This window comes from Hemitrygon akajei, chromosome 19 (assembly GCF_048418815.1).
Source record: "Hemitrygon akajei chromosome 19, sHemAka1.3, whole genome shotgun sequence".
In the NCBI taxonomy this organism is placed as follows: Eukaryota; Metazoa; Chordata; class Chondrichthyes; order Myliobatiformes; family Dasyatidae; genus Hemitrygon; species Hemitrygon akajei.
Window position 1 is genome coordinate 38,640,779 of NC_133142.1, and position 23,465 is coordinate 38,664,243.

At 38.8% G+C, this 23,465-nt stretch overlaps 1 protein-coding gene across 9 annotated transcripts in view; it reads right to left on the reverse strand.

Annotated features, from left to right (window-relative positions):
* Window positions 1–888: 888 nt before the first annotated feature.
* The window catches only part of LOC140741889 (contactin-4-like), a 2,152,419-nt gene continuing 2,129,842 nt past the window's right edge, over window positions 889–23,465 (reverse strand). For all 9 annotated transcript variants that reach the window (XM_073072410.1, XM_073072411.1, XM_073072416.1 and 6 more), the window contains one exon: window positions 889–3,697. In XM_073072410.1, the coding sequence (XP_072928511.1) occupies window positions 3,594–3,697 (104 nt within the window). In that variant the 3' untranslated portion in view covers window positions 889–3,593. The remainder of the gene's footprint in view (window positions 3,698–23,465) is intronic.

Genomic DNA, 23,465 nt, shown 5'->3' on the forward strand with positions numbered 1-23,465 from the left:
GCAGCTCAAACAAAACAACTGTTGGTCCATCATAATAATAGTCATTAATAAAGAGGGTTGTTTTTATGCCTTCACCCCTGTTAAGGACCATGTTGTACGTGATTAACTACTCTCTCATTTCTAAAGGTTTCTGAAGAGCCCTGAGATGAGCCACACACACTTGGTCAGAGATCATCTGTGTAATTCTGTCCATTCTGGAGTGAATTCTCTTCGAGGTTAGACATCCACTGATTTGTTTTATATACGTACAATTGACAAGGATGGAATGATGATGAGTCACAGTAGTTACAAGCACTAAAGTTATTGAGGACTCTATGTACTGCATCAGTGTTGGTGGACTGAGGGGGCGAGGTGTAATCTAAGAAGCGAATAATTGATTATGGCAGACTGAGGTCCATGCTTGATGACAATGAATGAAAAGGCAGTGCAATCCAAAGAGACGATGCGAAGGCAACTCATTTTATCATTAATTTACAGCCGGAGTAAGCAGCAAGTAATACATTACTGAATGTAAGTACCATTACAGAACACACAAAAAGTCTTAAGGTTCAGCTTTTCCTCACACAGACTTCCTGAAGAAGTCATGTCCAACAATGGTTCACAATCAGATCATTTGAACTTGATCAATTCAGAATCAGAATCAGAATCTGGTTTATTAAGGGCGGAGTGAGAGCCTCAATGAACTCTACTTCACTCATAACAACTGCAACAAGAAAAAAAATCAATGATTAGAAATCAAGTGAATGGAACGTACACTTAGTGAGCAGGTGTATGAAAGGTACATAGATGTTGGAGGTAGAAAAGTTATGTAGCTTCCCTTCAGCAGATATTACAAATGAATCTTGTGGATGAAACAAAATAGAGAATGTAAACAATAAGGAACTGAGCTTTTGTGAACAATGAAAAACACCACTTTATTTTAAATACATCAAAGAAAGTTCATGATATCAACTTTAAATTTCTAGTGTGATATGAAATACTTCAGTTATAATATTCCCATGAATTTATTAGGCTAGCTTTTTTCAAAAGAATGAATCCAGTGAGATCAGTCATTGATCACACATGTCCTTTCAGGGCTAGCTACTTTGGTGAAAATACAGTCTGGTGACTTCACAAGAATTTAAAACTGGGTAAATGTGGCAACAGAGGTGAACAGGGTAAGCAAGAGTAAGAGAGTTGCTCCTCATCCGGTCAGATTGAGCAATTATGAAATTACGAGAACTTGGACTGAAAAAGAAGTGCAAGCTAGAATGGATCAATTTATTATAAAGGCACTGAAAGGGGGACAAATAGATTAAGTAAAAGAGACCAATGACACGGAAAGGAAAAAAGAACAATATTAAATAGTACAACTAATTCAAATATGAAGGGCGAGACTCCAGACTGTAAATTAATTTTCAAACCCACAGAGTTGTTGGTAATAATTAACACCTACCGTCATTAAAAGAGTACTTAGAGTAAGACCCGGCTTAAATTTCTGTTAAGTTTAATTTGCAGCAGCCACAAAAAAAGCAATTTTACAATATTCAATGCATTCAGCACAACACGATAACAGCTCAGGGCATCGGAATTCGGAATTCAGAGTTCAATTCCGGTGCCGCCTGTAAGGAGTCTCGGTACATCCTCCCTGTTGAACGTGTGGGCTTTCCGCAGCTGATCTGGTTTCCTCCTACAGTTCAAAGATGCACCAGGTAGGTTATTTGGTCATTGTAAATCGTCCCGTGATTGGGTTAGGATTAATTGGAATTGTCGGGGGTTGCTGGGGCAACAAGACTTGAAAGGCCTGAAAGGCTTATTCCACACTGTATCACTCATAAATAAAATAGATAAGCCAGGCAGTAACACACCTTTTATGCACAGCTAGGGGTGCAAGGGTTTAATTGGATCAGTAACCTTTGGACTTAACCTTAGACTTAAACTCTGTGCCTCCTCCTTGGCTGAAGTGGTATACGTTATTGGGAAAGCAGTAGCTTCACTGTCACTTTCACTGGAATGTCCAAGCCAATATATGATGGTGATGAGTGAAGTGCTCTCACATTTAGCTCTCAGTGGTGCCATAGTAAAGTTCAGAAACCAAACTCCCTGTGAAGGTTGCCACAAAAGCTCAGCCTGTGTGCATATTTATAGCCCTAAGCAGGCTTTACGTTGAAAAAGAGCCTTGTTTTTGTAGTGCATTTTTTTAAAATGCAAATTTTTAAATTGCATTTCTCAAACTTGACTCCTAATATTTATCTCGACCCTTTGGTAAAAAAAATAGGATCATGAGAAAACAGTTATTTACTACAGATAGAAAACAGTATTCTTCAGGATTATTAAGAGGATGATAATGGGGGAAAACTGTTTCAAGGCAGATTTATTTCACAGGATTCTGTCAAATTACTATTTACAGAATTAAGCAAACAATATTTAAATGTAAATACTGCTGCCTACATTAACAGTGGCCAGTCATAACAGACGGATGAAAAATATAAAACAGATTTGAAGTTTAAAAAACATAGTTGTAAACAATTATTTTTCTGAAAGTAGATCAAACTTTTAAAAGATTATAGCAACCATTTAGATTCAATCTGGTAAACAAACTGACCAGCTCACCTTTACAGCTAATCTAGTAACAGCTTAATGGAAAATGATGTTGCTCCCGACACATATTTACAAGTATGCAATGAAAGACTTATGTACATTAATTTAACAGAAAAATAAATGCACCTTCACATGCAACATCACAGATTTGATTTATTTCACCTTTTCCATCTGCTGTCTTATTTCCTTCCACCCACCAGCTATACCATAGATTTCGTATATGTGTTGCATATTACACTCATACCAATACATACCTAACAATCAATTTCAGCCTTATTCATCATTGTATTTTAATTAAACTTCATTGCTTGTTACTACATTAGAATACACTAGGTAATCCAGGTTTGCTTGTTGCAACAAAAATATAATATACTTTAAATAATAGGAAGTTTCAGTAGTTGTGAAATGTGTGAGTACATACAGTTTACTTTTCATTTGTTATGACTGTACCCGGATATTTCAGAGAAATCTTTGTTAGTTAAAGTATAGATACTGCACCAATGTTATCTGGTTAAATCTCCAATTTCCATACAAGCAACAGTGATTTCAGGTACAGGTGACAAATTTGAAAATTGTATTACAATGTTAAAACCTACAACACATTCCAAGATACTTCAAAAAGTTGTGCTAAATAATAAACTCAAAATACCGAACATTTCACAAGTATAAATATAGCCATCTGTACATAATATGCAAACCATTAGATTGCACGCTTTGGTAACATCAAATATCTGATGTTTTTCAGATGTTGATTTCAGTGCATTTGAAAAACTCAAACGAAACCTCATGCAAAGAACATACCTCTCAATTTGACCTGTCGGATGAATTGTACTGGTAGTTATTGGTGTAACCACATAAATTTGAAATGACAAAATGTACAATCATAAAAATTTATAGGAAAAGATAACATTGGTGGGTCAGTTAATGCACAATAGCAAAGTTTGTAGATTCACTCATTCCAAGTCTTTAGATCATTGACTGCTATAGGATGTCAGGGAAGTCAGCGTGTGTTTTCACCATAATGCTGATCTTGCTGACAAAGATAGCACTATTGTGCTAAAGGCTGACAGTGTACAAGTGTTTGATGGTGCGGTTCCAGATCTTCCACCACCCGGATCTGTGAACAAAATCAAAAACAAATGACCAACACAGAGTCAATGTTCAAATGATTAATGGATCACGTTGTTTAATTCTTGTACAATATTGAAAAATACACAGTGAAATGAAATTATTGAAAATCTTTTCTCCACAGAGTATTGAGAACATATGGAAAAAAAATCATTGCTCTCTTACCAGAATCAAAGAATACTGAAGATTTATTTTCTTCACACTAGGTAATTTTTTAACCTTGAGGCTATCTACTTATTCAAAATAATGCATTGAGAAAATACACATAATTCTTCATCCACATTGAAAGAATATTGATAGTTGGAGTCTGAAATAGATTCCTGAATGATTAATTCAACAAGGATACCTGTAAATTGGATTCGTGAATTGGCTGCCAATTATCTTGCCCAATTCACCCTTCAATTCAAATGAATGGACTGGATTAATTGAGCAATTTTTCCACTGTCCTGAGTTAGCTGGCCTCCTGTCCTGGTCTGCATAGTTTCCTCCAGCATGTTGCTTGGTTTGCAGCTAGTCAGCATGTGGGGTACAGCACAGAATCTGTCTCAACAGAGGCAGCATACTGCATTTACAGAATGACTTTGACTGTTGAGTCTGTCATTGTTATTGAACCTCTTTGAATGTCTTTGACATTGACGATGTTTGGGGCCTATCAAAAATAAAAATGTTGAACGTTTAAAATGATTCTGTAAACATTAATATTAACATTAAAATAGACATACCTTTTTGTATTAAGCACATTTCTATAATTAATTTGAATATTGCTGTTGTACCTGGGTCAGGTTTCGTTTTGTGTTGGTCCAGTGGGCATTATTCCGATTTCAAGAACTAGGAAGTCAGTGGAAGCTTTCATAAATTGGTTTAATTTTGCAGAACTTGAGATATAGGTGCAGCAGTAGGCCATTGCTCTGCCACTCAAGATTATGGTTGATCTACCTCTAGAAACTTTTCCTGTTTAAACACTAAATCCCTCAGTTACTCTCCTGAAACCTACCTAATTCTGTTTGAGAAGCTTTCGAAAAATGACAACATTTATTAGAGACCATTACAAAACAGTGCAATTTCTCTCTCTTCATTTTAGGAACAGACTGCATTCCTCATCAAGTTTTTCTTGCTGTTAGTACCACCCTTACACCTTTCTGATTTTAAAAATCTGTCTTGAAGGGTCACATCATTGCACTCTTCCTTCCAGTTAGAATGCGGATAAGGCATGATTGCATGTTTGGGTGGGAGGGATATAAAAGATGAAATTATTGTGTTAGGTAGCTGCCCTGCAGGGGGACACAGGAACCTGTAAAGGCTGTGATAAATAGTGGACGATGGGGAGGCACCCTCCTCATGCAATCTTACCTCTGGCAGGAAATCACCAGGGAGCATCTCTGAGGGCAATGGCCTCACTTTCAGGAACCCTGTAATTCAGACAAATGATTCTGTAGGCTCTGAATGCCAAAGTTGCATGAACCTAAAATGGATCTCATTAGAACAGCTGAGATTTTTTGACCTCTGCAAAGTAGCACGAGCAGAAATTCCTGATCTTGAGAGCAAAGGAAGCACATATAGGAGTCTGTACTTGAGAAGTTCTAGGGTTGCGAGTGAGCACAGCCTGTTGGACATTGCTCTCATAAGAAATGTTGAAAAGGTGGTAGTTTCCTGTGAAGAGCTGGGTATTACCCCTTACATCAAACACTGCTTTGTGTGCTTTTCCTCATTAAAACCATTTCCTATTTGGCAGGGCTTTTTTCTGGCATCTGTCGACACCGACTGAAGTGTGGTGCTTGTGTCAGTTTAATTCAACTTGCGTTGCAGAGAGAAAGCTGTAGCAAATTGTTTGGCCATTTAAATAAGTTGTTTTGGAGGCTTCAGCATTGGTGAAATCTGGTTCTTCTGTGAATGGACAGTGTTCAATATTATTTAGAGCAATGCTATTGAAAATCTCACTGGAGACAAATTTTTACCATTGCAACAATGGTGATTTCATCTGTTGAGCAAGAAATAGCACCAGAGAACAAGAAATCCTCCCCGTAAATGACCACAGGTTATAAACAACTGATATTAATTCTCTTAGGAACATAACATAAATACTTAATGTCATTTTTGTCTGTGTTGTTGGTCCATTTTTGATCTTTGTGGGCTAATATTTATGGCTATATCTTTTCATTCAGATCTCTACCAACTTCTACCAATCTACTGCGTTTAACTGTACCAGCAAGGAAACTAAATCGTAATACTCACAAACAATTTCACTTCTCCTGTCAGGACTTTAGGATTGTGCATTTCCATGATGGACCCTAATATTTACAAGGAGGATTTCAGAATTCTGTCATAGAACTTATATATTCTTGAGCACCGTGATAGCACAGTGGTTAGCATGATGCTACCGAAGTTCAGGGCATTGGAATTCGGCGTTCAATTCTAACATCATCTGTAAGGAGCCTGTACGTCCTCCCTGTGGAACGCATGTGTTTTCTCTGGGTCTTCCAGTTTCCTCCCACAGTCCAAAGATGTGCCAGTTAGTAGGTTAATTGATCATCGTAAACTTTTCTGTGATTAAGCTGGGGTTAAATCGGGGGTTGACGTTTTGAGCCGAGACCAAAAATCCTCTTTCCTATCTCCTCCATTGTCCCCCACAATGACACACAAGCAGCTATAGAGTTTCCTGAGGAAAATTCAATCTAATCAAGTTGATGTTTCTGCTGAATTGCTTTTTTTCTCTGGTTTGCTGGGCCATATTTTTAAAGCTTCCTAAATCCTAGCTACAATCCAAGATAATTATACAAGATCATGCATGGTTTATCTACACAGGTAGTCTAACAACCTAGAAACAGTTTTGAATACATATTATCGTAGCATAAATCATAAATCAAGATCAGGCATCATGAAATACGTCATGAAATTTGTTGATTTGCAGCAGCAGTACAGTTGCCAATAGATAAAGTATGATTATGTTACAAGAAATATAAAAAAAGTAAATAGCGCAAGAGGAGAGCCAAATAGTGAGGTAGTATTCATGAGTTCATGGACTGTTCAGAAATCTGACAGAGAAGGAAAAGAAGATGGGTGTATACCTTTAAGCTCCTGTAACTTCTCCCTGCTGATTATATTATAGACATCCGTTAGTCCCGAGAGACCATGGATTTGCGCCTTGGAAAGTTTCCAGGGCGCAAGCCTGGGCAAGGTTGTATAGGAGACCGGCAGTTGCCCATGCTACAAGTCTCCCCTCTCCACGCCACCGATGTTGTTCAAGGGAAGGGCAAGGGCTGATACAGCTTCGCACTGGTGTCATCGCAGAGCAATGTGTGTTTAAGTGCCTTGCTCAAGGACACAACACGTTGCCTTAGCTGAGGCTCGAACTAGTGACCTTCAGATCACCAATGCCTTATCCACTTGGCCATGCACCAACGCCCTGATGATAGTAATGAGAAGGCATGCCCTGCATGTGTAGGTCCTTCTTGAGACACCAATACTATTTAAACAGGCAATGCCTCAAGAAGGCAGCATCCATCATTAAAGACCCTCACCATCTTGGACATGCCCTCTTCTCATTACTACCAGTAGAAGGAATTCGAAGACCCACAGGTACAACTTCCCATCTGCTATCAGGTTTCTGAATAGTCCATAAACTCTGAACTCTATCTTGCCACCTGTGTTTTGCATTATTTATTTATTTATTGTAACTTATTGTCAATGAGCCAGTAATCATTGGAGAATCAGAGGTGGAGATGGTCAGCAACTTTAAATTCTGGGGTGTCAGTATCTTAGAAAACCTGTCCTGGACCCATCATATAAATATTATTGTGAAGAAAGTACCAAAACACCTCTACTTTCTCAGGAGTCTGCGGAGATTTGGTATGTCATCGAAAACCGTGGCAAACTTCTATAGATGTGTGGTGGAAAGTGTGCTGACTGGCTGCATTATAACCTGGTATGGGAACACAGATGCTTTTGAGTGGAAAGTCCTTCAAAGAGTAGCGGATTCGCCCAGTGTATCACAGTAAAATTCTTCCAACCATTGAGCACATCTACATGAAATGTTGCTGCAGAAAAGCAGCATCCATCATCTAAGATCCCCACCACCCAGGCCATGCACTTTTCTCGCTGCTACTATCAGGTAGTAGGTCCAAGCGCCTCAGCACTCACACCACCAGCTTCGAGAACAGTTACTACCCCTCAACCATCAGGCTCTTGAAGAAAAGGGGATTGCTACAGTCATATGGGAAAATGCTAGAGTCGGTTATCAAAGATGTGATAACAGCACATTTGGAAAGAGGTGAAATTATTGGACAAAGTCAGCAAGGATTTGTGAAAGGAAAATCATGTCTGACGAATCTTATAGAATTTTTTGAAGATGTAACTAGTAGAGTGGATAGGGGAGAGCCAGTGGATGTGGTATATTTGGATTTTCAAAAGGCTTTTGACAAGGTCCCACACAGGAGATTAGTGTGCAAACTTAAAGCACACGGCATTGGGGGTATGGTATTGATGTGGATAGAGAATTGGTTGGCAGACAGGAAGCAAAGAGTGGGTATAAACGGGACTTTTCAGAATGGCAGACAGTGACTAGTGGGGTACCGCAAGGCTCAGTGCTGGGACCCCAGTTGTTTACAATGTATATTAATGATTTAGACGAGGGAATTAAATGCAGCATCTCCAAGTTTACGGATGACACGAAGCTGGGCGGCAGTGTTAGCTGTGAGGAGGATGCTAAGAGGATGCAGGGTGATTTAGATAGGTTAGGTGAGTGGGCAAATTCATGGCAGATGCAATTTAATGTGGATAAATGTGAGATTATCCACTTTGGTTGCAAGAACAAGAAAACAGATTATTATCTGAATGGTGGCTGATTAGGAAAAGGGGAGGTGCAACGAGACCTGGGTGTTGTTGTACACCAGTCATTGAAAGTGGGCATGCAGGTACAGCAGGTGGTGAAAAAGGCAAATGGTATGTTGGCATTCATAGCAAGAGGATTCGAGTACAGGAGCAGGGAGGTTCTACTGCAGTTGTACAAGGCCCTGGTGAGACCACACCTGGAGTATTGTGTGCTGTTTTGGTCCCCTAATCTGAGGAAAGACATTCGTGCCATAGAGGGAATACAAAGAAGGTTCACCAGATTGATTCCTGGGATGGCAGGACTTTCATATGAAGAAAGACTGGATCGACTAGGCTTATACTCACTGGAATTTAGAAGATTGAGGGGGGATCTTATTGAAACGTATACAATTCTAAAGGGATTGGACAGGCTAGATGCAGGAAGATTGTTTCCGATGTTGGGGAAGTCCAGAATGAGGGGTCACAGTTTAAGAATAAAGGGGAAGCCTTTTAGCACCGAGACGAGGAAAAACTTCTGCACACAGAGAGTGGTGAATCTGTGGAATTCTCTGCCACAGGAAACAGTTGAGGCCAGTTCATTGGCTATATTTAAGAGGGAGTTAGATATGGCCCTTGTGGCTAAAGGGATCAGGGGGTATGGAGAGAAAGCAGGTACAGGGTTCTGAGTTGGATGATCAGCCATGATCATACTGAATGGTGGTGCAGGCTTGAAGGGCCGAATGGCCTACTCCTACACCTATTTTCTATGTTTCTATGTTTCCATTTAAGGAATCTGTTATATTGCCATTTCATGCTTATTATTTATTGCTATTTACTTATATCTGCATTTGCAGAATTTTTTTTTCAGTTAGCACAGTTCCTGATGTTTACAGTGTACAGTTACTGTTCTATAGATTTGCTAAGTATGCCCACAGAAAGAAAATCTCAGGGTTGTATGAGTTGACTTGCATGTACTATGATAATAAATTTTACTTTGTCATGGTCCCAATCATTTATTCCCTATTTTGCTCCTAATTTCTGTTGATTGTGCCATGGTTCCAACCATTTATTTCCCAATTACTTCTAATTCACTTTGATGACAGCACATCTGGTTTCCATCTAGAACTACAGCATAAGAACACCGGCATCACAACCACTAGTTGCCAGTTCTTTGGTCTTTTTCCTGTGAGATAACTATGTTTCCTGACCGCTTAGAACCGTCTGTTGTAAGTTTAGCTCCAGTTTCAAAGTTTACCTACGAGACTCCGTCTCTCTGAGTCAAGACTCCATGTCAAGATCCCTCCTGTTTACCGTTTGGCGTTTATGCCCATGTAAGCATTCAAACTGAATCTCCGTGTCTGTGTCCTGTCCTTGAGTTCACTTCCTTCATTCAGTATAACATACTTTGAACTTCTAATTTTGTTATGACCACATAGTAATGCTGCTACAAAACCACAAACAAACTTTTGATCCAATAGCTTACAGATGAAATCTATGTGAGCATAAACACACATGGTTGACAATCTCTTCTGTATTATGTAAATGTAGTGCTTATGATAAAGAACACGGTTACTTTTTCCAAATTATTGTAGGCAGAAGAATTCCTATTTCATTTCACATTTTGAAAAATTGTTATATTTATTGTCAGGCAATTATTCTAAGAATTGTGACAGAATTCAACAGAGACATTGTGTTCTTTATCTCATTTGGATTTTCTGACATGGGGCACAAGAATCTATTCTGGCTCAACAAACCTCATCCACTGCAGGTTAACTGTACTTATTCAGGTGTTTATGGCACTAAATACATAAACTTAGATGAAAGACATTTTTAAATGGGTTTCTTCATTCACTGAATTTATTTTTATCTTCTGCATACCAACTCACAACAAAGAAGTAAAATCCTGCAGAAGGCACGGTTGGTAATCTAATCAGTTAGTAATCTATCAGATGATGGAATGAACTCCAAGAAGAATTTAAAATCATCATCTGCATCCTGAGATCAGATTACAGCCTTTAAATCATCACCCAGCAATCTGCCTGACGCCAAACAGCTCCTGAATTGCACTTTGGATCTGCATGAACAGAACAGGGAAATTAACTTGCCTTTCTTTTTCGAGGGAGCCAATGCTCAGCACCTCCACTGCAAGGGTAGCAAAGAGTAGAAGCATACACCCAAATAAAAATAGGAGGGGGGGGGGAATCCTTTTCACAAAAAAGCCAAAACAATTTAAATTCAGAAAGCAATTGCAGTAGATAGTGGAAATTATTATTTTAAAAGTACAATCAAAAACTGAATGTTTTTCAATGAAACTTTGAGATTGTATATGAGCTCTATATATTTCAAGATACAACTGATACATTTTATAAAGGTATTTTTCTAGTTTGCTACCTACAGTTATTTTGAGACCACTATGAAATAAATCAAAATTAATCTCAAACCAAATAATGGTTTACTTAGAGCAAAATTTGGGTTTTGACATGCCTCTGGTAAGAGGTTTTAATAAATTGTAATATTTTACAGAAGTTGTATTTATACAGGACCAATAGAGAAATGAGTAAAAGGAAACTTCAGTGGCTTCGGCAGAGATGGAATTCACCCATGAAGACCTTTTGTTTATGAACAATGGTCACCTCACCAAGGCAACAGCCACACAGTTTTGCCCATGTAGTCAGTTGTTCATTTACTTCTCTTAGAACACAGTTTGAAGCAATGTAATTAACCTCCTAATATACTGCATATTGGCTGGATACCAAATGGGTATAAACATTGACTATTTCAATCAACTGCAATCTTGAAAGGAAAAAGTTTCTCTAATCATTAAGAAACAAATGTAAGCTAACCAAAAACCAAAACTGCCAAAGCTAAAGTGCGATATCAATGAGATTGATTATTTCACTCTTTGACCCCTAACCAAAAAGGTAACAAATTTCAATCCTACAGTTGTTCTTTTACCCAACTCCTTGAGTTAATTTTGTCTGTCAAAATTATAAGAAAGAAATATCTCAATTCAAGAGAGTGAAAATGAAATGCCTTTCAGATTCCTATGTCACGAACTGTCCAGTGGCAGAGGGCTGTAATGCGTTATATGTGAAGGGTGAAGAACAAGATGTGCACAAACAAATCTTTATGTAAAAGCATCTATCTGTCTTTAACACCAAATATAGTAACTGGAAGACTTTCCATTTATTTAAACATTTGGGTCTTGGAGAATATAACACTTTCTCATTGATATTTGAAAATACATCCAGCAGAAGAACACAATTCTTATTTTGTAATGTTAATAGTATACACTTAAGCAGCTTCTAAATTAACACAGAGGAACATGATAGCATATTTTTCTTCCAAGCTGAACACTACATGTTGGTTAAATTTGATTGAATAACTACTAGTATCTCTTTACTCAGTCAGCATGCGTCCTGAATCATAGTAAAATCAAAAAACATTCTCTTCAGAGGTGACCTAGATGAAAACAGAATGATCTTGTAACAATCTTTCCTTTAAACCAGTACATTAAGACAAATTATAAAAGTTGAACATAAGTTCTCAACTGTTTCAGTAATTATTATATAATTATTTAATTAAAGCAACTAAGAAGCCCAGCAATGAGTTCACTATTTACAGAAACTAAAGTGTAACATTTACATCTTACTGTTCCAGCTTTACTAATAACAGTAATTGGAGAAAATTTGACTTTGCTTGCCTATCAGAAACTAATGATCTAGGTTTGGGGTCCTGCTAAACTTTCACAGTGAAACAATGAACATTCCGAAATACACACAGAATACTTAATTAATCAGTAGTAATTTCAGCACAGAATTCCAATGGTGAAGAATTCAAACAGTCAGCAATTCATTGTCTTATTGAGGATGGGAGAGAAAAGCATGAAGAATCATTCATTTAAACAGAATAGCAAAGAATATGGATGGTTCTTCTTGTCATGAAATTAGAAGACATCTGAAACTGATAGTCCTCTTGAAGTGCCCAAAGTGAGAATAAAATGGGCTTGAAAATTCACTTTCTGACATTTTTGCTCAATTTAATTTTGACAGTGTAACCTATTTTTTTATAGGTTTGCTTAAGTCAACCGATAGCTTAGTTAACTTCTAATGAGCTGTACTTCAGGATGTTTCCAATATCAATCAAACCTTCAGTAGCAACTTCCAGGAATAATTTGGAATAGAGCTCTAAATAAGTGAATAGAAATGGTAACTTACAATCAAAAACCAGCAAATTAGTAAGCGTGTCACTTCTACGTTGAATAATGATATATTGTGTATTCTGGTTGCTACAAACATAAGAATGGCTATTTTGAAGGGAGTATTAATTTCCTTTTTTTTTACCTTACTTAGATTACTTTGGCATCTATTGTAATGAGTGAAAAATAGATGATTTGTTTTGCATTTGTTTGAATAGACCATGCATTGGTAAGTTTTTCCAAATGTGTCGGGTTCAGTTCATTGGTATACAGGGATGATTCTTATCTACATTTTGTTCAGCCTTTTGAACTCCTTAGCAGTACCTCCAACATGGAGGTAAGAATGACTCATAAATTCAAGATTCAAGACTGTTTAATGTCATTTCTAGTATACAAGTGTAAAGGAGACCAAAATAATTTGTAAACAAATACAAAAACAACCATGAACAACATGCAAATTAAAAGAAAATATTTATGTCCCATAAGTTCAAAATGCAATGATGAGCTCATAATAGATAAGCATTGAGGGCTGGATGAGATGAGTAACACTGGAAAAAAAAAGATTTTGCTTCCTGAATACTTTGGGCTGCTGTTCATGAAAATCACCATGAAATTTCCCTATCATGCACCATTTTTAGAAATTGCCTATATTTCACTTCATAATTCCAAGTCAGAATAATTTATGGCAAGATTAAGGAATATTTTTGTTGGTCCACAGATCAATCAGATCATAAATGCCAGGCAATTCAAAGAACTTTTAGTGGGACTGGAGAAGATTACATGCAAGGTATTCGAGGATGCTGTTGAACACTTTCTTGGCAACTACAGAGCACCAAACTACATGCAGCTGGTTGACAACATGCTTCAAGCATACAAAATCAGGAAGTGTAACATAACACTAAAGATTCATTCTCTGCATTCCCGTTTAGACTTCTTCTCTGCAAATCTTGGTGCTGTCAGTGATGAACATGGTGAAAGGTTTTACCAGGACATTACTGTCATGGAGAAACGGTATTGGGGCAACTGAAAACCGTCAGTGCTGCCTCATTATTGTTGGGCACTTAAGCAAGAAGCCTCAGACACTGTGTACCAAGTGAAAATCATCAACACATGATTTTTAGCTTTGTTGAACTATTGCAAATCATCAACACTGTTATTTGATAAAAGTTAATTTCTTGTTCCTCCAAATTCTGATGTGATACAAGTAGTCTGAAATTAGGGAGATGACCTATCTGGGCAAGGCAGCAGCAGCCAGACCAACATCACTCTGGTCAGCTCTGAGCCTCAGAAGGGTAGGATGAAGTCAGGCAGAGCAATAGTCATAGGGGACCTGATAGTTAGGGGGATAGATAGGAGATCCTATGGCAGCAAAAGATAGTGTGCTGCTTCCTGGATGCTAGTGTCTAGGATATCTCTTGAAGGGGGCAGTGAGCAGCCAGAGGTCATGTTACATGTTGGTACTAATGATGGAGGTAGGAGAGGGGTCGAGGTCCTGCGCAGAAAGTTTAGGGAGTTAGGAAGGATCCTGAAGAGTAGGACCTCCAAGTGGTAATCTCCAGATTACTCCTGGTCCCACGAGCTAGGGAAGGTTGGAACAGGAAGATAGTGTAGATGAATGAGTAGCTGAGGAGATGGTGCAGGGGGAAGAGTTTTAAGTTCTTGGATTATTGCAACCTTTTCTGGGGTGACCTGTACAAGTGGGATGGGTTGCACCTGAACTGGAGAGGAACAAATATCCTGGGAGGGAGGTTCACTAATACTATTGGGGAGGGTTTAAGCTAGATATAGATTTGAACTGAAGTGAAGAGGCAGTGGATAGGGCAGTTGGTACACAAGTAAAGACAGCTTGTAAGGAGTTTGGAAGGAAAGATAGGCAGATGATAGAGCAAAGACGCACTCAGCCAGATGGTTTGAGATGTGTTTACTTTCAAGCAAGGAGCAAGGCGGATGAACTTAGAGCATAGATCAATATGTGGAACTATGATATTGTGGCCATTACAAAGACTTGGATGTGTCAGAGGCAGGAATGTCTGCTGAGTGTGCTGGCTTTTAGATGTTTCAGAAAGGACAGGAAAGGAAGCAAAAGGTTTAGTGGAGTGACATTGCTAATCAGGGATAGTATCAAGACTGCAGAAAAGGAGGAAGTCATGGAGGGACTGTCTACTGAGTCATTGTGGGTGAAAGACAGAAACAGGAAGGGGTCCATAACACTATTGTGTGTGTTGTTATAGAGGATGTGCTGGAGCTTTTGAAAGGTATTAAGTTAGCTAAGTTGCCGGGACTGGACAAGATATACCTCAGGCTATTGTGGAAAGCAAGGGAGGAGATTGCTGAGCCTCTAGCAATGATCTTTGCATCATCAATAGGGACTGGAGAAGTACCAGAGGATTGGAAGGTTGCCAATATTGTTCCCTTGTTCAAGAAAGGGAGTAGAGATAACCCAGGAAATTATAGACCAGTAAGTCTTACTTCAGTGGTGGGCAAGTTGTTGGAGAAGATCCTGAGAGGCAGGATTTATGAGCATTTGGAGAGACATGTGAGACCCTCGGTGATGTTTATGCTGAGGAATTTAAAGCTGCTTACCCTCTCAACCCCAGATCCATTGATATCAATAGGGGTTAGCCTGTCTCCATTCCTCCTGTAGGCCACAATCACCTCCTTTGTTTTTGCGACATTGAGGGAGAGTTGTTTTCTTGACACCACTGTGTCAGGGTGATGACTTCTTCTCTATAGGCTGCCTCATTATTATTTGAGATTAGGCCAATCAATGTAGTGTCGTCAGCAAATTTAATTAGCAGATTGGAACTGTAGTTGGCAACACAGTCATGGGTATACAGACAGTAAAGGAGGGGGTTCAGTAGACAGTCCTGAGGGGCACCTGTGCTGAGGGTCAGAGTGGCAGAGGTGAGGGAGCCCACTATTACCACCTACCAGCGATCTGACAGGAAGTCCTGGATCCAGCTACACAAGGCAGGGTGAACACTGAGACCTCTGAGCTTCTTGTCGAGCCTGGAGGGAATTATGGTGTTGAATGCTGAACTGTAGTCCAAGGACAGCATTCTCACATAAGCATCCTTCTTCTCCAGATGTGTAAGGATGGTGTGTAGAGCTCTGGCTATTGTGTCATCTGTCGACCGGTTATGTTGGTAGGTGAATTGTGGGGGGTCCAGTTTGGGTGGTAGCAAGCTGCAGATGTAATCCTTGACCGGCCTCTCAAAGTATTTGCGTATTATTGATATGAGTGTTACAGGACACCAGTTGTTCAGGCATGTTACCTTGGTCTTTTTGGGTACAAGAACAATGGTGGATGTTTTGAAGCAGGAGGGCACTCTACACTGGGAGAGGGAGAGATTAAAAATGTCTGTAAACACACCTGTCAGTTGTGCAAGGCCGCGCACATACTGAGTATCCACCCCAGGATGCGATCCGGTCCCGCGGCCTTGCGACTGTCCACTCGTTGGAAACAGCTTTGTACTTCAGTCTCAGCGACGACCAAACTGCAGGTCGCATCAGCTGTAGGTCTCTTTAGCGGCTCATCAGTGTTGGCAATATTGAATTGAGCGGAAAAAGGATTTAGCTCATCTGGGAGTGAGGCAGCGATGATGGAAACTCACTGCATTTAGATTTGAAGTCTGTGATGGTGTGCAGACCTTGCCATATGCTGTATAGGATGCAGAACTGGGCTGAGAAGTGGCAGATGGAGTTCAACCCAGATAAGTGTGAAGTGGTTCATTTCAGTAGGTCAAATTTGAAGCCAGAATGTAATATTAATGTTAAGACTCTTAGCAGTGTGGAGGACCAGTGAGGTCTTGGAGATCTTGTGTGTCCATAGGACACTCAAAGCTGCTGCGCAGGTTGACAGTGTTGTTAAGAAGGTGTATGGTGTGTTGGCATTCATCAACCATGGGATTGAGTTCAAGAGCTGTGAGGTACTGTTACAGCTATATAAGACCTTAGTTAGGTCTTAGTTATATAGAGAGAGCCTGTGGTATGTCGAATTACCGGGCGAACGAGTAGTTTTTGAGGTACTGCACATTTGTGTCTTTATTGATGCTTGCTGCATGCTCGAGTGCTCAGTGGAGGGTGCTGATGCTTTTTTGCTGGTGGGGGTGGGGGGGACGTTGCCTTCCTGCTGCTTGTGCGTGGGAGGGGGGAGCTGGGGGGACTTTGGGGTTCTAAGGTTTTAACAGTCATTCATTCTTTGGGGCACTCCTCTGTTTTTGTGGATGGTTGCAAAGAAAAAGAATTTCAGGATATATATTGTATGCATTTCTCTGGCATTAAATGTACCTATTGAAATCAATTGAGTACTTGTCACCTCGCTACAGGAAGGATGTGGACACTATAGTAGAGTGCAGAGGAGATTTATAAGGATGTTGCCTGGATTGGAGAGTGTGCCTTAGGAGAATAGGTTGAGTGAACTTGACCTTTCCTCCTTGGATCGATGGAGGATGAGAGGTGAGCTGATAGAGGTGTTTAAGATGACGAGAGGCGTTGATTGCATGGATAGCCAGAGGCTTTTTCCAGGGCAGAAATGGTTAACATGAGGGGGCATAGTTTTAAGGTGCCTAGTAGTAGGTACAGGGGGCTTTCAGTGGTAAGTTTTTCACACACAGTAGTGAGGAATGCACTTCCAGCAATATTGGTAGAGATGGATACAATAGGGTCTTTTAAGAGACTCTTAGGTAGGTACATGGAGCCTAAAAAAATAGAGAGCTATGCAGCAGGGCAATTCTAGGTAGTTTCTAGAGTAGGTTACATGGTCGGCACAGCATTGTGGGCTGAAGGGCCTGTAATGTACTATAGATTTCTATGTTCTGTGTTCTAGTGTGTTCAAAGTTCAAGGTAAAAGTATATTTCTTATTAATGTACATATTTTCATCATATACAACCCTAAGATTCATTTTTCTTGCATGCATACACAGTAATTCCAAGAAGCACAATAGATTCAATGGAAGATCACACTCAACAAAATGGACAAACAGCTCATGTGCAAAACACAACAAGACAAAAGACAAATAATAATTATTAATAATAATAACAATAATTAATAAATAAGCAATAAAATGTCTATATTGCAATAATAAATAAACTAATAAATAAATTATACAAATTTGAGTTTTACAGAAATGGCGGGAAATCAGAAGTTATGGAACTTCTTTATTTTAAAAATTTCAAAATAAAAACAAATAAATGCTTTTGAATGTTAGATACATCTAAAATTTAATAATGACAATTTCTCACAATTTACAAAGTGCCATCTTGAGTGTTGCAAGATGTGGGGGCAGGGTCCCAGCATTGCCCCAATGGAGGTCCAATACTGTTCTTCTGATCATCTGGCTCCAGTAGCTAGTGAAGTAGGCCCATAGCGTTGTGCACAGAATGTAGGTGCTGACTTTTGAGTCAATATGATATGTCCTTTTTTTATTGTCTACTCTTACAGTAACAGATAATAGGGGCTTCCATAAATGCCTTGCTGTAAAGCTTGAAATGATCTTGGAATCATCTTGTGATTTATTAAACATGCTCTAATATCTCTGTGTGCTTTTATGGGGTGTTCAAGTGCATTACCTTAAACGTCTGACTCAGTGCATCCACTGAGATATACTATTATTATGCATTTAGGAGTATTTCCATTGTCACTTGAATATAAGGATAATCATAAAATAATATTCACCATAGGTAATTCTGTTAAAGCTATATCAAGTTATTCTTTAAGTACCAAGTTTGTCCATTGTGTACCTCTTTTCTCTGCCTGCCCTAATGAGATCTTTAAGCCAATCCTTGGATATGACTACACCTCATATGACCTGACAATCTCCCAATACTCAAGGAGCAAATCAAAGATTTTCAAGTTGGTGTGAGACCAGCAAGGGCAATAGCATTCTTTCTTAAAAGAGTATTCCTGAACTCATTGACTTTGCAATAATCTGAAGTTAACATCACATAATGCCCAGAATTTTTAAATTGAATTTAAATTCTACAACTGCATGAATTTACAAGTATCTTGATTCGGATTTTTTGGAATAGCAATATAGATCTCTGAAATATTAATTCATTTTAAAAATCCAACTAATATTTTATTTGTAATTTGCCATTTTTGTTTTCTTTAATAACTTCATTAGAATCTATTAAATTATCCCTATTGTCACTTACTCTGTAGTCCTCTTCTTCACCCTTACATCCAAATCAAACTTTGACATTCTTCATACCACTGAAGTTTCAAATCAAACTCACAGAGAGCTATAATTCACTTTTGCTGGTTAAAGAAAGGTCACTTGAACTAAATAAAGTCACTTACACCTCCTGGGTTTACAATTAAACTTAATTATTCACTTATTGCACCATTGTATCCAGAGATACCGGCCACGTGACAGATGTACTGCCATCTGGCTGGTCGGAGGACACACCACACGCCAATCAACATTTAGTCCCTCCCAACTAATCAATGCACACCTAAATTATTGGTCACCTTAATTGGATTATCGCACCCAGCCCCATGCTATAAAAGGTGAGACATGTGCCTGGCTCGCTCTCTCTTACAGACCACCTCATTGAAGGTAAGTGCATTGATTTATGTTTGGGAAGGTTTATCGCTTGTCCTGGTAAGGGAGCCGCAGCTGTCCAAGGTCAAAGGGGATAGCTGTCATAGTGCTTTTCCCTTGTTCTTTGTATGTGTAACTGTACCCTGTCCCCACACCTCTTACTGTGTATTGTACAGCCGACCCAACTTCCCCTTGTAAATAAATTCCTTATTATTAAAACTGTGTGTGTCCAGGCCTCTACTGTTGAGACTCAAAGAACCAGTTATTTTCCATCACAGCAACCATTCAGGCCATTTATCAGGACAAATGAAGACTAATTGCTCAGTGTGTTGCTGTTCCCAGAAAATAATGTGTTCCTCTCAGTCCTTCCTGCAACAGATGTGTCCATATTTATTATATTTGACCCAAATGAATCCTGGTTTTCGCTACAATATGTAGTCTACAGTTAATGCAAAGTAAGTCAGATTTTAAAGAATACTCTTAATCACAGATACTGTATGGCAGCATCTAACGATACCCTGATGGTATGGAAAATTGGACAGTTGGTAATGGAGGACTTTCCATTGTGGCTGGGCAGCCCCATACAACATTGGTGCCATTAACTGCCCCAAGCTATTGTGAGGAATGGACTCATTTCAGGGCCAATGATCACGGCATCACAGAACTGAGGTGCAGAACAAAGAGATACCATGATCTTTGGTAGTGATCTCTGTGGACAGAGGTGGAACATGGACGCACAAGTCTGGTGTAGGACAAAAATTTGATGACTTGCTGGGGACTCTTTAGTTTGTTTCTCTTGCAACTTGCTGATTGGTTTATTCATTATTTAACTGTGATTGCAAAGTGCAGGTTGTAGGTCATACCATCAGATGTGCATATGAACCTAGGCAATGTCAGCACTACAAAGGTGAACCGCTCCCAAAATTTGAATCTACAACTTACTCTATGTACAGGCCTCTGCATAACAGTATAGTAATTTAAGAGCTGCATTAAGGTCTCCTCAAACCAATTTAAACAAGTCAATTTTTTTAAAAGTAAGAAAAAAGTAAAACAATAAAAGGTATTAACATTTAATAAAATCAATTTAGAAAAAAAGACTGGGGGAAACATTGGAAGTCTCTTCCAAAAATTGTGCTGTTGCTAAAACTTACTAAAATCCTGAAAGTTCCTCAATTGTTGCCTTGTGCAAAGACAGAATAAAAAACTGAATATATTCAGTTTTCAATTTTCTGCATTTTTATTCTGAACTTCCAAGCAGAAAATCGTTAAGTTTTGGGCATTTTGGGGGAATTTTCAATTGACAATCTTAGCTTCTAAGCAGCCATACACCTCTAGTCAAATGAATAGGCTCACTGTTCCTTGGAACTGGTCTAATCTGAAGTACGTTTGGTGTTTGGATTCATCAGTGTAAGGTTCCGTGAGAAATTAACAGCATGCAGTCTGGATATGACTGCAAAGAGCTATCAGTTAGCTACTAGTCTCCCCGTTAACAAAAGGATTATGTTCCTAAAGAATCCTTTGTTATGCAAAATTTGTATGGTGCAAAGCACAGTGAACTTCGTACAGATACCATTTACCATGGATGTCATTTTCATGAAAGTCATTTCATGACTACAAGAAAGTCATTTTCCTTCCAACACAGATACAAGCCAGAAAATAAAATAAAAGCAGACCATGTTCATTTTGACACGCTAAAACGTAGAAGTTAAAACTTCACAATGGCCATTGCAACCAGATGGAAGAGAGCAGGTTCTCGAGAGAGTTTTCTGCAACGTTAATTTTAAACAGCTTGTTCATTTCTCACAGTTCTTTCCATTAACCCCACCAGACAAATTTTAAATACTACTGCTTTTCATGGACCAGTGTTTCAAAGACAACCTCCATCTGTGTTCCCTGCACTTTGTTGTAGCGAAGGTAACATGAAGTGAAAATTAAATAAAACCTTCCACTTTAGCAAAGGTTTGTTAGGTGAATGTTTGCTAACTTGGGAGATTTCCGCATTCTTGCAGGAATCCAAAACTGGCAGTACGTAAACAGCAAATACTGAGAGACATTTTAAAATTTTTGGCATTTCTCAAATAATTTGGTGGTATTATTCCTGTGGATTTATCATACAGACTAAAGCCTGCAGAGATTACTGGGGGAAAAAAATGACAGGCCTAATATCAGCCTTTAATGCAAACATAATGATTTAAAGCCATTCATGTAAGCATTTTGAAAAGCAAGTTGCCGACTTTGATTTCCCTTGCTGATAAACTGGTACCAACTTACCTGAACATGCTTCTTTTCTGTCTGCAAACTTTGGAAAACGCATACCTATAAACTTCATACGTGTCAAAAGGGATTTTCAGTGTAAGTTTATTTCATTCTGAGAAAAGAAAGACTCAAACTTAAAACAAAATCTCTGTAGCCTTCGTTCCAGATTAGATGCTAGAACAATCAGCAAAGTTTATCAGTGTACACATAATATATTAGAAAGGATCTACACACAGGCATTCTGATCAGCTGCAGAGACAGCAATCCGCCAGCTGATCTAATCTGTCAGTGCAAGATCAAAGTAATGTCTGACCCCAGTGTCTCCTTGTCAATGACTACAGTTGCCCTACTTTCTTCTGCACTGCAGGAGACTGCTGAACAGGCAGAGAATGACACAAGGAGATACAACTGATCACGTGCTGATCTGCAGATCCTGACTTAACAGGCGACACAAAATTGAGGCTCCCTTTCAAATGCCTTGCAATGGAGAAATGGTACATTTCAGCGTAACTACAATTTTTAACTTTAAAATATAGTCCTCAAAGTAAAAAAAAAACATAACACAGGCTCCTCACCAACACAGTTCAAGTAATGTATATATATTAAAAAGACAAAATACTAAAAAGGTTGTAAATCTTAAATACAACATAAACCTGGCACATTTGCCATTATACTGATGGCAAAACAAGACTGGTGGAAACACTGAAAGGTTCTTCCAAAAACTGTGCTGTTGTTAATACTTAATAAAATCCTTATAGAGTTCCTCATCAATTGTTGCCTTGCGCAAAGACAGAGTAAAAAAACAGAATATATCCAGTTTGCAATTTTCTGCATTTTTTCCTAACTTCCAAGCAGAAATTCCAAAAGTTTAGGGCATTTTGGGGGGAATTTTAAAATTGAGTTGTAAGCAGTGTAGCTGTTGACAATACAAATGTTATCTCAATCGGAATTTGAACCTACGACCCCATGCACAGCTTGCTTACAAAATTTGATTTCTTGTCACTGGGCTGTCTATATTGCTGTGAGAGAAAGATTTCCCTTTGTGCTTTGTCCTGGATTGTATGAACCAAGCTGGAAACATGAGCAGCCTGCAATTACAGTAAGACTACTATGGTTAGCCAAAATTTAAAAAAAAACCCTTTTACCTGTATCTTCAAGGCACTGCAGCATAATTCAAACTTGCCCACAATCTCAAAGAATACACAATAAATCTTGGTCATAGCTTTAATAGATTGGATGGGAATAGCCAAGTTTGTCATAGGGAATTATATCTTGTTTACCCAAAGAACCAGTGAAGTATGAGATGCTGCTTGCACTTTAAATATGTATAAAGCAATTGACAAATTACAATCTCCAGGTTTTCACCAATTGTGAGTTCAAACAATACTAGGAAGCTAGGTATGCTATGACTCATTTCCTGACACCCCATATCCTTTTTACAATTGGTAAAGCACAAGTTAGGACTCTGAATGAATGCTCTCCACTCACCTGGTGAGTGCAGTTCCAGCAACATTCAAGCAGTTTAACACCACCCAAGGCTAAGTAGTCCATTTGATTTGTAGCCAATCACCGCCCTAAACTTTCATTTACACTGGCACTGTCTGCACATTGGCTGCAGTGTATATCATTTGCAAAACACACTCTGGTTATTTGCCAGGCTACTCAAATCAGCACTTCACAAGGCTACAACCTCTAACTCCAAGGACTAGAACAGCAGATGCACAGGAACACCATGACCTCCAGGTTTTCTTCCAAGTTGCATACTATTTTGACTTTGAAATACATCATTTGATCTTCTTTATCACTGGGTCTAAATCCTAGCATGTGGTTTCCAACAGCATTGTGAGATTACCTTCACCAGAAGGACTGTAGCAGTTCAAGAATTGGCTCACCATCACCTTCTCAAGGCAATTGCGATTGAGCAATAAGTGCAAGTTTCCTAGCAATGACCA